Genomic DNA, 15,433 nt, shown 5'->3' on the forward strand with positions numbered 1-15,433 from the left:
GCTGCTGGTCATCCAGGGGGTTGCCCTCCAGCAGGTTCTGGGCATGTGGGTTTTTACAGCTCAGGAGGAAGGCAGGAATTGGCACTACAGCTGGTAATGAGACGTGTGATGAATCAGGTCCTGTGGCCAGGTAATGGCTGAGATTACCCCCGGGGCTTATGTTCATAAACAAAAAAGAGTTGGACGAGATGGGGCAGAGGTGAAGAGAGTGATGGAGAGCGGTAGAGGCAGGTGCCGGCCCAAGAAGGTTTTGTTCAGAAGAAGAGGGTGGGAGGTGACCAGTAGCCCAGAGGCCGGCAGCCCCTGGAGAAAGGCCGTGTTGGTTGGAGACCTGACTGATGTCTCAGTCAGAACATTTTTCATGAAGCACAGTGAACAGTAAGCAAAAAGCATGTGCTTCCAAGATGCGTGCGCCTTGGGTTTTGCTCTGATAGAAATGTCCCGAAGAGCTCGCGGGGGAGGATGCTGCTGCTGCTGAGCTGCCAGCCCGTGGCCACTCACCTGGACTTGCTCCGCTCAGGTGCTCCATGGGCGTCCCTCATCGCACTTTTATTGTTGTAGTCACTGTTTTTGGCTTTTCCATTGAATGATTTTTTTTTGCGCATTTTTCCTTATTTCTTCACAATATATAATGACAGAGACCACAGCACATGACTAAATCTTAATTTACGTAATCTTTCCCTGTTCTGGGCATCAAGAGAGAACTAGTTCCAAGTAAGCGGAATTCTCACAGGCATGCTATTACAGCGTTATTTTAAAACCCAAGGAAACCAGATAAAGACCTCAGCAGAATTTTGTGGTTTTTTAAAAAGATTTAATTATTTACACTCTTCCCCCCCCCCCGTGCCCTTGTCGTGCTCTCTCTGTCCATTCTGTGTGTTCTCCTGTGTCTGCTTGTGTTCTCTTTAGGCAGCACCGGGAACTAATCCTGGGGCTCTCTGGAATGGGAGAGAGGTGCTCAATCTCTTTCGCCACCTCAGCTCCCTGGTCACTGCGTCACTTACTGTCCCTCCTCTTTGTCTCTTTCTGTTGCGTCATCTTCCTGCGCCAGCAGTTGGTACGGGCCAGCTCACCGCACAGGCCAGCTCACCTTCACCAGGAGGTCCCGGGAATAGAGCCTTGGCCCTCCCATATGGTAGATGGGAGCCCGGTCACTTGAGCCACATCTTCCCTCAACAAAACATTTTATAGGCACCCTGGGCGAATACTTAACCCCCTGGCCTCCCCCCACCAGAGGGTCCCAAACATGTCCCGCACTTGGTGAAACGCTGCTGCTTTCATTGCTTCACGTAATAAGTAGAGGTGAACTAAATTTGTGTTTCTTTTTCAATGTTCAGGAAGCAGAGAAAGGTGTGAAATTTCTAACGTTGCCACCAGTGTTACATCTACAACTGATGAGATTTATGTATGACCCTCAGACGGACCAAAATATTAAGATCAATGACAGGTAATCTATGTTGAAAAATACAAGTTGGGATTTACTCCTGATCCTGATTTGGGGGTTTAACCTCAGTGCTTTGTGTAGTCTCTACATTTTCCATCTCTGATATGTTTAGATTGCCCTACTACCTAGGTGTCTCGCAAGAATTGTCATTTGGAAGGGATGATTTCACTTGAGTGAATCTAGAGGCCACTCCCTCCAGGTGGCCTCTCTCTCTGCAGGATGCCCCGCCTGCTCCAGTCCCCTCTGCGCTGTGGCAGGTTGCTGTCTGTGGAAGCAGGGCCCTTTCTCCACCACAGATTTTTCATTTACCAGCATGTCCAGCCATGGATTGATGGCATTATATTTGTTTAAATGGAATTCTCCAAACTTTTACCATCTTTCCGTTGGTGTTGAATGTGCTAGAATTTTCAAGAATGCCGAAGTAGATGTGCGTGTGTGCTGACATTCTAGGTGGTTAAAAATACCAGATAGGAGTGACGTCACACACTACTCTGTCTGGCGTAGAGTACAGGATGTTTTATCCGGAGGAGTCTATGCACTTATGTTGCGCAGGATAGATGTTGGCCAGTCACCCTTCAAATTGCAGGGAGAGTGTGGCCGAATCAAAGGACTTAATGCCAGCGGGTCTGTGCTCCCCTGTTCTCGTCCTTTATTTAAAGGATATGTAAGAAGCAGTCTCAACTATTTCAAAATACTGGATTTCACATGAAAATCCAGGTTTCCAGCATGTCTTAGGAAACCAGAAGATCACCAGCTCTACCCCAGAACTCCCAAGGGTGGTGGGTCAGCCCTGAGTGCCCCCTTCCTGCGGTGCCATGTGACCTGCACTCGGCTGTGGCCCCCACCTCCCTGCCTCCCCTTCCTTGCTCACCTCTGAAGGCCTTTTGATATGGCAGCCCTGAGGGTTAAAGTTGACCATGAAGCAAATAACTTAGAACCAAGGCAAGCTCAGGATTTCTTTAGAAACCACAGGGTGGTGATTCTTTTGACACCTCCTGGGTTTGCAGCCTGCGGCTCACCCTTAGCTGGCTGGCTCCTGGGCTGCAGAGCCCGTCATCAGCGCACGGGGAATTACTCTCATCCTAGAAATTTGACAGGGTGTCTACTACAAGACAGGCTGTTATATAATGTCCTTGAATTGAAAACTCATGTTAGAGATCCTATTGTTTCCTAGGACTTTTTTCCCAAAATCCAGCTTCAGATTCCAAATCGACATGTGACTAATGAACTTGTTCTGTTATGCAGGGGCTAACTCAGGAATAGTTGAGAGGGCCTCCAAGGCAGGTCATACTTTTCCCAGTAAGGAAGAGCCATTAAATAGAAGGCCTTAGCCAACGTAAAGCCCAAAGGTGAAGTGTTTTCATGTAAATAAAAGCTGCATTTCTTTAAAAATATCTTTTAATAGGTTTGAGTTCCCTGAACAGTTACCGCTGGATGAATTTTTGCAAAAAACAGATCCTAAGGACCCTGCAAATTACATTCTCCACGCGGTCCTGGTTCACAGTGGAGATAACCATGGTGGACACTACGTGGTCTACCTGAACCCCAAAGGGGACGGCAAGGTGAGTGCCGGCGGGGGCGGGGCTCACGTGGCAGCTGCAAGCCAGCCCCCTCCCTCCCGCCGGGCGGGCTTGTTCTAGGGTTCTTCCTGGCCCCTGGTAGGCACTGCGTCCTCTGGCTGCTAAACCACCTGCTGTCTTCCTGCCCTGGTCGTTGCTGACACCGGAGCAGTAACCAGTCAGGGAGGTGTATGTTATGTGGGCGTCTCTTTATGAGTAGTGAACTTGGGGCCCTACGGGATGCCTTTGTACCTGAAAGGAGGTGCTTGTTTTCAGCTTATTAATAATAACAGAATAATGGTCCAGTCTTGGCCTGGGTAGAGTAGAGATTGAGTGCATGCCCCTTGGTCAGCTGTGTGTGATGCTCCATTGTTCCTTTTCACATGAACCTCGTCGTTCAGTCTGGCACCCCTAGCCCTGGAAGTGTGGGCAGTGCCCAGGATGTGCTGCCCGTTTGGCAGGCGAGGGTCTTGGTCTGTGTCAGGCCCTCAGCGTCCTGCCCAGCCCCTGCTGAGGGAATTTGACGGACAGATTCCCAGAGCCCCAGGCCGCTCCGAAACGCGGCACAGAGCACCTCTAACTGTGGGGTAGAGGCAGTCCCGTTTAAATGGCTTGACCCAGGATGCGGAAAGGCTGGAAGATAACTAGCGCGTGCGAGCTGTGCTTCAGGCCCTTGCCAGCGCAGCAGAGTCCGGGGCAGGAAGAAACATCTCACTTAGTTTATAACTACCCTCTTAAAGTTCAATTTCACCAGCCGAGCCGTGTATGCTCTCATCTGGCTCTCTTAATTCCTTAAGGAGTTGGTAGCATCGGTAGATGGAGCCTGAGAGAAAATGACCTGCTTGAGTAAATTACCGCAGCTGCCGGCGGCTGGGTGCTAGCAGTTCCAGAGAATGTTGAATGGGCAAGACGGCAACGCCGATGTGTTTGCTGGGAGGGCGGGTGGGCGGGCGAAGGGTCCGGGGCATCGGAGATGTATTGTAGGAAAATGCCGCCTTGCGGGCCGGGCGCTTTTCACGGTCTCATTGCTTTTCTTTGCAGTGGTGTAAATTTGATGACGACGTGGTGTCGCGGTGTACTAAAGAAGAGGCGATTGAGCACAATTACGGGGGTCACGACGACGACCTGTCTGTCCGACACTGCACTAATGCATATATGTTAGTTTATATCAGGGAGTCAAAGCTGAGTGAGTAGAGCTGGGTTTTGTGTTCCTTTCCCTGGTGAGCTCTTCGAGGTGAACCTGGAGTCCCTCCTCTGGCCTTGGCATTATGTACCACCTCACGGTGGGCCGGAGCTTATAGCCCGTCCACATACATGTCCTGCCTGTTCTGCTAAGTCACAACATCATAAACGGGCTGGACCAGGCTTGTGAATACTAGTGTGGACTCATGGTACCAAGTAATTTTATTTACATAGATTACTGTATCAGTGATGACACAGAATTGGGGCCTTCTAGTGAGGGGAGAGTAGAAGCCACAAACGGTGAAAGAAGCCACATTTGTCACTGCAGGTGAAGTTTTACAAGCTGTCACAGACCATGATATTCCTCAGCAGTTGGTGGAACGACTACAGGAAGAGAAAAGGATCGAGGCCCAGAAGCGGAAGGAGCGGCAGGAAGCCCATCTCTATATGCAGGTGCAGGTAAGCCGCTGCCCTCCCCGGCCCTCCGGAGGGGGAAGCGCTGCAGCGCTTGGCTGAGCTGCTCTCGGGGCTGGGGCAGCTGGTGGCAGGTTGGGGTGCTCGTACCCCAAGTGTCTCTAGGTAGCTCCCTTACCGTTTTCAATACCTGGCCTCTTGGGGCAGCTGGCAGGCACTTACCGAGGGCCGCTAAGACCAGTTCCCTGATGGAACTTATACATGCCAGCTCAGGAGTAAGGATTTGCGTACGAGCAGGAATTCAGTCCCCGAGACAGAGCAATGATAACGTGTTCTGTTTATAAAGAGTGCAGAGGGGATTAGAGAAGTGAGATCTTCAGTGGAAGGAAGCATAAAGTAGGAAACATGAGCTCAAGTTTGGAGGAAGAGCAGAATCTGGCTGGGCAGGTGCAAGGTGAGGAAGTGGAGTGGAAGGGGCCACTCAAAGCAGACTGGAGAAGGAAGGAGAGCTCTAAGGAGCTTCATTTCAGGTGATGTTGCTTCACCTCTCAGTTTCCCGTATTAAACACTAAAGAGACAACCGTTTTAGCAAGGTGAATTCTCCAGACAAGAGGTACGCCATGCATCCTGGCTTCAGAATATTTGGAGAGCACCTGCAGGTGGATGCTTAGCTAATGCTTATAGGTGATAATGGGTGGTTGCTGAGATTACAGCTTAAAAATACAGGGTTTTGTGTCTCTGAATTAGTAATTTATTTTTTCTTTTCATTTTATGATACTTTGATCTTTTGAAGAGGTTTCTTTGAAACAAAAGACTACTTATTTTTAGCATTTTTCTCTTCAAACCCAGTCTTGGTCTCATTTTATTCTTATGTCCCTTGGAAATGGTCCTGTGTTTCGATGCATATCTTTAGATAGTCGCAGAGGACCAGTTCTGTGGACACCAAGGAAATGATATGTATGACGAAGAAAAAGTGAAGTACACTGTGTTCAAAGTGCTGAAAAACTCCTCTCTGGCAGAGTTCGTCCAGAGTCTCTCCCAGACCATGGTGAGTGCAGCCGAGCTGTGGCCGCCGCTCTGGTTCCCGAGTCCCTGCTCCCTCCTGTAACTAAAATGGGGGCTCCTGGGTGGGCTGTGTGGTGGGGAGTTTGCAGGCTCCAGGGGGAAGTTGAGGACAGTGGCCCCTTGGCATTTCCTATCTGAGTTGTGAGAGTGATCACGTGTGTGTGAGAAAAATGCTGAGCTCTGGATTACGTACAGGTGTAGCTACAGGATTTCAGAAACGGCAGGTTGTCTCTTTCTAGCAATAGAATTTGCAAAGAAGAAAGTTGAATGTGAATTGTGTTTCTTGGGGAAGGGGTGGAAATGGTACTTAGAGATCAGTCACCCTAGAGCGTGAGTTCCATCCAAATCGGCTTCAAGAGCTGGGATCGTTTTCTCTTAGACTCACAGAATTGTCGGTGATAGATTAGGATGTTAGCTGGTTTTGTCATAATTAATTTGTTAATTTTTTCAGGGATTTCCACAAGATCAAATTCGATTATGGCCCATGCAAGCAAGGAGTAATGGAACAAAGCGGCCAGCCATGTTAGATAACGAAGCAGACGGCAATAAAACAGTAAATATTGTTGATGGTAGCATATCTCATTTGGAACTATGTGGAAGGCTTTTTGCTCGCCGCAGTTAGCGTAACTCGTTTTCCTTTGGTCCAGTTAACTAGAATTGGACATTGTCTGCAGTACCAAAGTGTAATTTTCACCCTGTCACCTAAGCCATTAAACATCTTCTAAAATTAGCATCTCTTTTGGAAATAGATGATTGAACTCAGTGATAATGAAAACCCTTGGACAATATTCCTGGAAACAGTTGATCCTGAGCTGGCCGCTAGTGGCGCGACATTACCCAAGTTTGATAAAGATCGTAAGTGTCCACAAAATGCCCTGCTACCTTTAGAGCGTCAAGTTGGATTCCTGGATGGGCGTTCTGTGCGCATAGATAGGTTCAGGAGTGCTTCCCTTGCAGCAAAGCCATCCTGGTTGCCAGGTGCCTGCTGTGCTCAGGGAGGGCTTCCTGACAAAGCAAAATCAGACTCTCCGTGAGCCGAGGAGGCGGCAGCTGCTGGGTTGAGACGTCACAGATGTCACGGCTTTGACCTCGGGCCCCCCTCCCCGGTTTTGCTCATCACTCTGGTCTCCTGTGTGGTTGACAGATGATAAAGAGCAGGGGTCGCGCACATTTTCTGTCAAAGGCCAGATGGCAAATATTTTAGGCCATCTGAGCCAGCCATACGGTGTATATCTGCCACTGGAGCACAGAAGCGACCAGAGGCAGTATGTAAATGAGCAGGCTGCCTGGGTTCCAGTAAAACTTTATTTAAACCAGAAAGGCCAGTGGATTCTACTCTTTGTCAAAAAACTAAAGATTTTTTACTGCTACCAGTGGTCCCTTCTCTGGCAAAGACATAGCCATCAGCATACATTCCATGGTAATCCTTAACTAGCTATAGTTAGTGCCTGGTTTTGAAACTAGGATTCCTTGGTTCTCCTCACTATCTCTACTGTCCAAATGAACATTTCCCTTGGGTTGGATGTTCGGAAATGATCTTTAGCCTGTCATTTTCATAGTCACTGAGCCACTGAACTGTGTTGTTTTATATATGTGTGTGTGTATATATATATATTTTTTGCACTGTGTTGAGTGTTAAGATCTTAACAAAACCTGTTTACCTTGTAGATGATGTAATGTTATTTTTGAAGATGTATGATCCGAAAACACGGAGCTTGAATTACTGTGGGCATATCTATACACCAATATCCTGTAAAATACGTAAGTCCTCACTGCACTCACCTTTGAAATAGATTCTGCTTTAGCAGAAGTCTCTCCGGAGGTTATACAGTGATGGATGTTTTTATGTGTTTCTTTATCCTAGGTGACTTGCTCCCAGTTATGTGTGACAGAGCAGGATTTACCCAGGATACTAGCCTTATCCTCTATGAGGTTCGGGTAGTTTATCTTTCCACAATCATTATGTCCTAGTAGTCGGGGGGCGGGGGGGCGGGTTGCTAGCGTGGAACTTGTTACCACGTAAAGGCCACAGTGACCCCTAGAGGCCATGGGCGTTCTCGGGTGAGCACCCCATTTTATGTACATTGTTGGTCTCTGTTCAGGATCCTGCGTATAACGTCTTTGTAGATATTACTGTTTTCCTGTAGCAGTTTATTAACTTATTAAAAATGTAGGGTGGATAGACTCGGGTGTAGAGAAAATATCTGGAAGAGTAAATTACATCCTCAGTGGCTGTATCAGGCATTGGCCAAACCTTGCGTTGTAACTCTTGCCTGTCTTTCACTACAGGAAGTTAAACCGAATTTAACAGAGAGAATTCAGGACTATGATGTGTCTCTTGATAAAGCTCTTGATGAACTGATGGATGGTGACATTATAGTGTTTCAGAAGTACGTACTGTTTTGGAAGGATTTTATCACTGTACTGAGAGCAGACTTTTTTCCATGAGTCCTAGAGCCAAGAAACAAAATTGTCTCGACCCTGAGCCACATTTTGTTTGAAGTATCTCAGAATGTGTGACAAGTCGGATTCCCTGGGTTTTAGAATTAGGGGTGGTGCTCATTTTGTAGTGTTTACTGCCCTTATTTTCTAGAAGTGTCTACAGTAGACACGATTACTGTGAGCGTGGTGGGAATAGTCTTGCAGGAGCCAGGCACTGCCACCCTGGCCACCGTGTGGGACCAACAGGCTTTTCTAAAAGAGCCAAAGTAAATATTTTAGACGTAGCGAGTATTCAGTGCTGCTCTGCTAACATGAAAGCCAGACTCCAGCTCAGGAGAGCGGGCTCATCCATGGGCCGGCTTGGTGGGCAGGGCATCACATCTTGAGGCTGTAACCTTGCCTGTGAAAAAGGAGAGGCGCTGTTAGCTGGGGTTTTTCATTTTTTTTGGTACTGAGGCATTTAGCACAGTGCATCTTGTGTACGTATTTCTCCTTCTTGATTGGCCCTTGTCCACAGAGCTAGCCAGGGCTCGCCCCCAGCAGCCTGAACGTGGGCCGACTTTATCCTGGTGTCATTGTCACGTAGAAGATGATGCCTTTTTCACCATTTACCCTCTCGTGTCCACTCTCATTTAATCTGTAAACTGTTTTGTTTTCAGGGATGACCCAGAAAATGATAACAGTGAATTACCCACTGCAAAAGAATATTTCAGAGACCTCTACCACCGTGTTGATGTCATTTTCTGCGATAAAACGATCCCTAACGATCCTGGTTTTGTCGTTACGTTATCAAATAGAATGAATTATTTTCAGGTATTTAATAAATGCCCCTTTCCCGTAAGAGTCCATACCAGAAACATCAATTTCTTCCTTAAAGTGGTTGTTAAAGAACCTGTGTACTGGATTTGATTCTGAAGGAGCTGATTTTGATCCCCCTATTTGAGGGGAAGTTGTCTTTTTTTTAACTCCTTTCCCATGGAGATGGTACTATGTCAGGGCTTTTGTTACCCAAATCACTCTACCCCTGGCATATTTTGGTTTAAAAGGTAATAGTTTAATAGCTCCTTTATTATAGTTGTAACAGGTCCACTGTATGATCTTTTGAGACTCCCGTTAAAATCATCAGAACCCACCAGAAAATTAAAGTCCTCATTGTTGAAGTGAAAACCAAAAATATGCTACTTCTATGGTGATAGACTAAGGAATTGAGTTTATTCCTGCTATATATAGTACATTTCTAGGGGAATTTAAATTCAGGCTGTTCATTTAATTTCTTTATTAACTTAATACTTCAGTGAAGTGTAACGCTAACTAGTAGGTTTCAGTTCTTGCCAAAAACATGTGTCTCCCTTTTGTCTTCTGGTGCATTTCCTTCTCCCAGGTTGCAAAGACAGTTGCACAGAGACTGAACACTGACCCAATGTTGCTCCAGTTTTTCAAGTCTCAAGGGTAAGCCATATATATAGATGCTCGTCATTTGCTCTTTACTGCATGCTTTCTCCATAGTCATCAAAACATCTCGGAACTAATTTTAATAAGTAGCTAGTGACTTCACATGACATTCCATTTCTTGCTTAGTTCCAAATATAGAATTGTCACCACTCACATCTTGACCACACTACTGTAAGATTTCAAAATAATTGATAGCCAATAGCCTCATCTAAAACCAGACTCACTTTAGACACATCATCACCGCATCTCCCATGTGTCCGGCTGGGTCAGTCTCTCCCGCGCCTCCACGGACTGTGTCCCTGTTGTAGACAAGAAGGCTAAAGTGGGACCGCAAGAGGGGCGAGGTCTCTGGAAATGGGGGTCTCACGGTGAAGCCCGGTGCCAGGCCCAGGTGTCAAGGCTAGGTCTAAGAAGCCAGTGGTTTGCTTTTATGCTCACTCACAGATATTTGTTGTAGGCCAATAAACAAGTCATTTATTTATATGCTGTTTTCTTGTGTAGTTATAGGGATGGCCCAGGTAATCCTCTTAGACATAATTATGAAGGTACTTTAAGAGATCTTCTACAATTCTTCAAGCCTAGACAACCTAAGAAACTTTACTATCAGCAGGTATGCGTCCCAATTAACGTAACTGTGGGTAATAAAGAGAAGGCTTGGGTTTCTTATGGAAGCATCTCTAAAAGCAGTCTCTCTTTTCTTAATAGCTTAAAATGAAAATCACAGACTTTGAAAACAGGCGAAGTTTTAAATGTATATGGTTAAACAGCCAATTTAGGGAAGAGGTAAGTTCCCCTTCATGGTATGAAATTTTGTTTTTTATTGGTGCTTGCTTTCTGTTCCGTCTATACCCAGACCTTGGAAACTAAAACAGCAGAAAGAAAGTGCTCTAACCTGAGAGCAAGGGCCCCACAGAGCGGGGCCTGGGGCCTGCCCTCTCGCCCGCCTTCCTCTTCTGCTGAGGGAGGCCTTCCGGGGAATGGTGGTGCTGGGGTGCCCAAATGCTGCAGGGACCATCTTCTTACTGAATGGGAGGCCTTGGAGTTCATCCATTGCCACTTGTCCTTGCAGGGCATTGTCTCTCTCAAGTAAAGCCACAGAACCGTTTCTGCTTTGGCCGGGCCCGGATGAGGCCAGCCGGCCTGCCTCTGCCAGCAGAAGACTCCTTCAGCCACAATTTTTTTTACTATTATTTTTAAATCTGTGCTGCTAAGCCCTGTTCCTGTCCTGCCCTTCCCAGTTGGATTTTTTGGGCAGAAATTTAATTTGAGCTGCCAGATCTCATCTAGTTGGATTGCTGCTCCAGGTCACCCCACCTGTTTGGATGCCAAATCTGTCACCTTTCCAATGTCACCAGTATTGAGAAAGTTGAGGCCTGAGTCGCGGAGACTCTTCCCTGTGGAAGTGATCAGAAGGGGGGCTGCAGAGAAGGCCTCTGGTCCACTCTGGACCAGCCTGCTGTCCTCTCCCCACTCTGGAGCCCTGGGAAGGCTTTTGGATGGCCTTTCGGGGAGTCATTTCCTCAAGAGCCCTGCTGTGAATGGCAGCATTTCAGGAACTGAGATAACGTTTCTCCAGCTCGCCTCAGTGCTGGGCAGGAGCAGAGTGGGGCTGAAGAGGTGCCGGGCAAGCCAGAGACGACCGAGGACGACTGCGTGTCCTCTGTCTTCACGCGAAAGTGGTTTGTTAGAGCACCCCTCCGTTTCCTCTAAAGCATTTATTTCATCTTGTCTGTCTTAGGAAATAACACTATATCCAGACAAACACGGGTGTGTCCGGGACCTGCTGGAAGAATGTAAAAAGGCTGTGGAGCTTGGGGAGAAAGCATCAGGGAAACTTAGGCAAGTATTTCCCGAAGACCAAAGGTAGAAGGTAGGAGCCCTGCGACGAGGCCAAAATGAGCCACGCCAGTGAGCCCACGAGTGTTCTTCCCAGACTCCTCTTTCAGCAGATCCTTTGCAGCAGTTTATAAATATCTGACAAGTAAGGCATTTTTTACTCTCCCTTTAAAAAAAACCGCTTGGTCTAAATTAATTTCTCTTGTGCTTTCTCAAAAGAGAGCTGAAATGAATTGGGAAACCATTTAAAAAGTATAATTGAAAGGTAGTTTACTTATTCACTGAACTGAACAAATCTAAAATAAGGTAGCCATGTAGTACAGAAAGAAAAAAAAACACTGGACATTATGGCAGGGAAAAAAGTGAAATCTTGAAATTAAGAATTTAATTTCACATCATCTCCATAAGGAAGAGGAGCTTGCAGGCTAGTAAGGAAAACACTGGCACACACACAAAAGTTAAAAACCAGCTTATGTCCATCAGCAGAGGAATGGACAAACAAGATACACAAACAGTGGAGCACTGCTTGCTGTGAAAATGCATGAAGTTCTGAGATATGCTATACCAGGGAGGAACCTTGGAAATACTATGCTAAGTGCAAGAAGCCAGACAGAAAAGGACAAATGTTACATAATCCCATGTAATAATAGAAATACTGTATGAAATAACAAGGACAGGAGATTTCATAGAGACAGCAGTAGATTAGGAGAGAGGACCAGGTGGTCAGTGAGAGGGGTGTTTTCCTTTTGAAGATAATGAAAATACTTTGGAACTAGTCAGTCACGGTGGTTGCACACATTGTGACGGTACTAAACGCCACTGGATTTTTGCTTTAAAATGCAAAAATGGGAACTTACGTATTACGTATATGATAACCACAATAAATGCACACCCCCCCTCCCCAAAATAGGAGATTCAGGTAGAAGAGCCAGGCAGAGGAGAGTTGTGATGAAAATTGTGGGATCGCCTAAAACTGATTGTGTTTTAAGGCATCAGGTCACCACCAGTCTCTTCTAGCCAGCTTTTTTCTGGCAGGCCATTAGAAGCCCCAGGTTTGACCGTCAGTTTTTCTTTCAGAGAATTGGGCACTATTCTGATCACTTTGCTTCACAGTCAGCTCAGGGGACAGAAAGTGCTTTGGGGCTGTTTCCCAAAGTGTTTTCTTTGTAACATTAATAAAAGAATGAGACCATTTCTATTTTCTAAAGAGTGACTGAAAAGTATAGCAGGTGGTGCCTCTCTCTAAGGGGCCCGCTGTTTTTCTTTGCCGTCACCTGGCCAGCGTCTTCTCCTTACCACCTCTACCTGCTTTTGACACTTCAGTCACTGGAAAAGAAGCACAGGGCATTTTTGAAACAAGCAAATCTTTCCAGCTCTAAGGATGTAAATTTCCTTGTGGAAAACTGTTACTTTGTGTTAACAAGCAGACAGATTTCACTGGGAATACCTATAGTTCACTGTTCTCCCTTGTGTTGTTCTCTTGGTTCAGGCTGCTAGAAATTGTAAGCTACAAAATTATCGGTGTGCATCAAGAAGATGAACTATTAGAATGTTTATCTCCTGCAACGAGTCGAACGTTTCGAATCGAGGTAACTGTCTCCTTGCTGGCCCCAGCGAGAACCTGTGAACCCTCTGGTGTGGGGTGGCCCGTTTGCATCCTCTTTGAACGTCACAGTGAATTACAGAAGTCGCCTCAATTTATTTTTCTGTAACAGTAGTTGAAGTGATTCCTGGCATGTGGTCTTACCCTTCCAAATTCTAAGAATTTTAAAAACATGGGCCAACAAACAAGCCTGGGCAGAAACTCTAGGTCATTGCTGAATTTAGAGCTGCTATTTGGTCTCTTAAACCAGTGTTGTCTAGTGTACAAACTTGGCTCTTTTGCTGCCTCTGAACTTTTCATCATTCTAGCTTGAAACACGTATGGCATTTTGGCGAAAGTCTGTCCTATAAATTCCTGTCTGTGTAGCTAGTCAGAAGTGAAAAGTGGCTGCTCTGCCTGTACTAACTGCACTTAACACGTGCTACAGGAGATCCCCATGGACAGGTGGACATAGACAAGGAAAACGAGATGCTCATCACGGTGGCGCATTTCCACAAGGAGTGTTTGGGACATTTGGAATTCCGTTTTTGCTGAGGATACACCAGGTGAGATTTTTTTCCTGTAGTAAGTCAAGCGTTTCATGTCAACTCTTGGGAGGCTTAAATCACTTTTTGAGTCACCGTTGTTGCTAAAAATGTTTTCCTGCTTTTGCAGTCTGAGAACTGATTTTGGTGGCATCTACATGGGCCAGTGGGGGTTGGGGCAGAAGGAGCGCGAACTCGGTGAACTCAGAGCTCAAGAACTGTGTTCTTGAATGTTCGTAGGGCGAGCATTTCAGAGAAGTAATGAAGCGGATTCAGAGTCTGCTAGACATCCAGGAAAAGGAGTTTGAAAAGGTACATGCCTCTGATGCTTGTAATTTAACTGCCAGCATGTTAAAATCTTGACCGGTCAAACAGCTTAGACTTTTTTTTTTTTTTTTTTTTTTTGCAGAGACATTCAGAAATAGTGAAGGAGTTTTGGTTTGTGTTTTTCAGTTTAAATTTGCAATTGTAATGATGGGCCGACACCAGTACATAAATGAAGATGAGTATGAAGTAAACTTGAAAGACTTTGAGCCTCAGCCTGGTAAGACTCCCCAGGAGGGCAGTGTCCTGAGGGTGCGTCTAAGTCTGGAGGTGGGCAGCCCTGGGTGCGAGCCTTGACTCTGCCACTTCCATGGCTGGGCCACCACGTCTGTACAAGAGGAAGCAGTATTAGCCCACAGCCTGTTCATTCTTTTAAAGATTAAAGCCCTCGCGTGCATTAAGCACGCGCGAGACAGTGGCCTGCTCTGACTCGAGCAGCCAAGGCCGTCTGCCGGTGCTGCGTGCTCTTGTACAAGGCCTCCAGGTGTCACGTCCAGATGCGGGCAGCTCTGGAGTCCTGGCTGCACTGCGAATCCCCCCCCCCAATTCCCCGCCTCTGCCACATGGGGGTGGACCCGCTTGGAGTTTTGAAGGACCACGTTGGCCACGGCTGGTGACCCGGGGGCTCAGGGGCTGGCTTTTCGGTCTCCATTGTTTTTCTTTCCCCTCCCCTCAGGTAACATGTCCCATCCTCGGCCTTGGCTAGGGCTTGACCACTTCAATAAAGCCCCAAAGAGGAGTCGCTACACTTACCTTGAGAAGGCTATTAAGATCCATAACTGACCTTCTACCCGGCGTGTTCAAGGCGAGGGACAGTGCGCGGGTGTGTGCCCCTTTTTACCAGCCCTAGGACTTTGGTACACGTGCCCTCTATCCGAAATCTTCAGCAAGAGGATTTGCTGCTGGTGTTAATTTTATTTTGTTGAGGCTGTTCAGTTTGGCTTCTCTATCTATTGACTGCCCTTTTTGAGCAAAATGAAGGTGTTTTTATAAAGCTTGGATGCCAATGAGAGTTATTTTATGGTAACCACAATGCAAGGCAACCGTCAGCATAACGGGGGAAGCGGTTAGTAGGACGCGTGTCGCTGGCAAAAGGGGTCTAGCCTGTTTCTAGGTGGCGTAAGCTGGCTGGCTGCCTTCCAGGGTCCCTCCACCAACCCTGCAGCGAGGAAGCCTTACGTGTGGGCTCAGCTGACATTTCCTTCAGTTATTTTCAATGACCTTTTGTGCATCTGTAAAGGCAAAACAGAGAAACTCACAACCTAATAAATAGCAATCTCTCCTTCATCGTGTGCAGTGTCGGCCCTTCCTCGGGTTCATCTCCTCCCGCTGCCTGGGGTCTTTTTAATAAACTCGTCTCGTTTCGGTCAGACACTCTTCTGCAGCCCATTTGCAAAGTGGATGCACTGAGCACAGGCCTGAAAGACATTTGGGGGTCTTTTTATTAAATTGAAAACATTGTTAAATACAATTAAGGTTTACTATGCTGCCTCTTGGCGAACTTGATGATCTCAAGAGTTCATAAAAGCAGGTGAAAGAATTATAAATAGAATCTCATTAAAATGGAACAGATGGAACAAAAAAAGGA

At 46.6% G+C, this 15,433-nt stretch overlaps 1 protein-coding gene across 1 annotated transcript in view; it reads left to right on the forward strand.

Annotated features, from left to right (window-relative positions):
- The window catches only part of USP7 (ubiquitin specific peptidase 7), a 64,684-nt gene extending 49,845 nt beyond the window's left edge, over positions 1-14,839 (forward strand). Inside the window, 22 exon segments of the mRNA XM_058286488.2 lie at positions 1,338-1,447; positions 2,850-3,006; positions 4,045-4,189; positions 4,514-4,644; positions 5,513-5,647; positions 6,116-6,217; positions 6,414-6,519; positions 7,333-7,425; positions 7,529-7,596; positions 7,954-8,054; positions 8,766-8,919; positions 9,488-9,555; positions 10,060-10,168; positions 10,264-10,341; positions 11,297-11,397; positions 12,884-12,983; positions 13,425-13,437; positions 13,440-13,496; positions 13,499-13,542; positions 13,762-13,833; positions 13,975-14,065; positions 14,522-14,839. Coding sequence (XP_058142471.1) covers positions 1,338-1,447; positions 2,850-3,006; positions 4,045-4,189; positions 4,514-4,644; positions 5,513-5,647; positions 6,116-6,217; positions 6,414-6,519; positions 7,333-7,425; positions 7,529-7,596; positions 7,954-8,054; positions 8,766-8,919; positions 9,488-9,555; positions 10,060-10,168; positions 10,264-10,341; positions 11,297-11,397; positions 12,884-12,983; positions 13,425-13,437; positions 13,440-13,496; positions 13,499-13,542; positions 13,762-13,833; positions 13,975-14,065; positions 14,522-14,628 — 2,142 coding nt within the window. The 3' untranslated portion in view covers positions 14,629-14,839.
- The last annotated feature ends 594 nt before the right edge of the window (positions 14,840-15,433 follow it).

The sequence above is a fragment of the Dasypus novemcinctus genome, chromosome 23 (genome assembly GCF_030445035.2).
Source record: "Dasypus novemcinctus isolate mDasNov1 chromosome 23, mDasNov1.1.hap2, whole genome shotgun sequence".
In the NCBI taxonomy this organism is placed as follows: domain Eukaryota; kingdom Metazoa; phylum Chordata; class Mammalia; order Cingulata; family Dasypodidae; genus Dasypus; species Dasypus novemcinctus.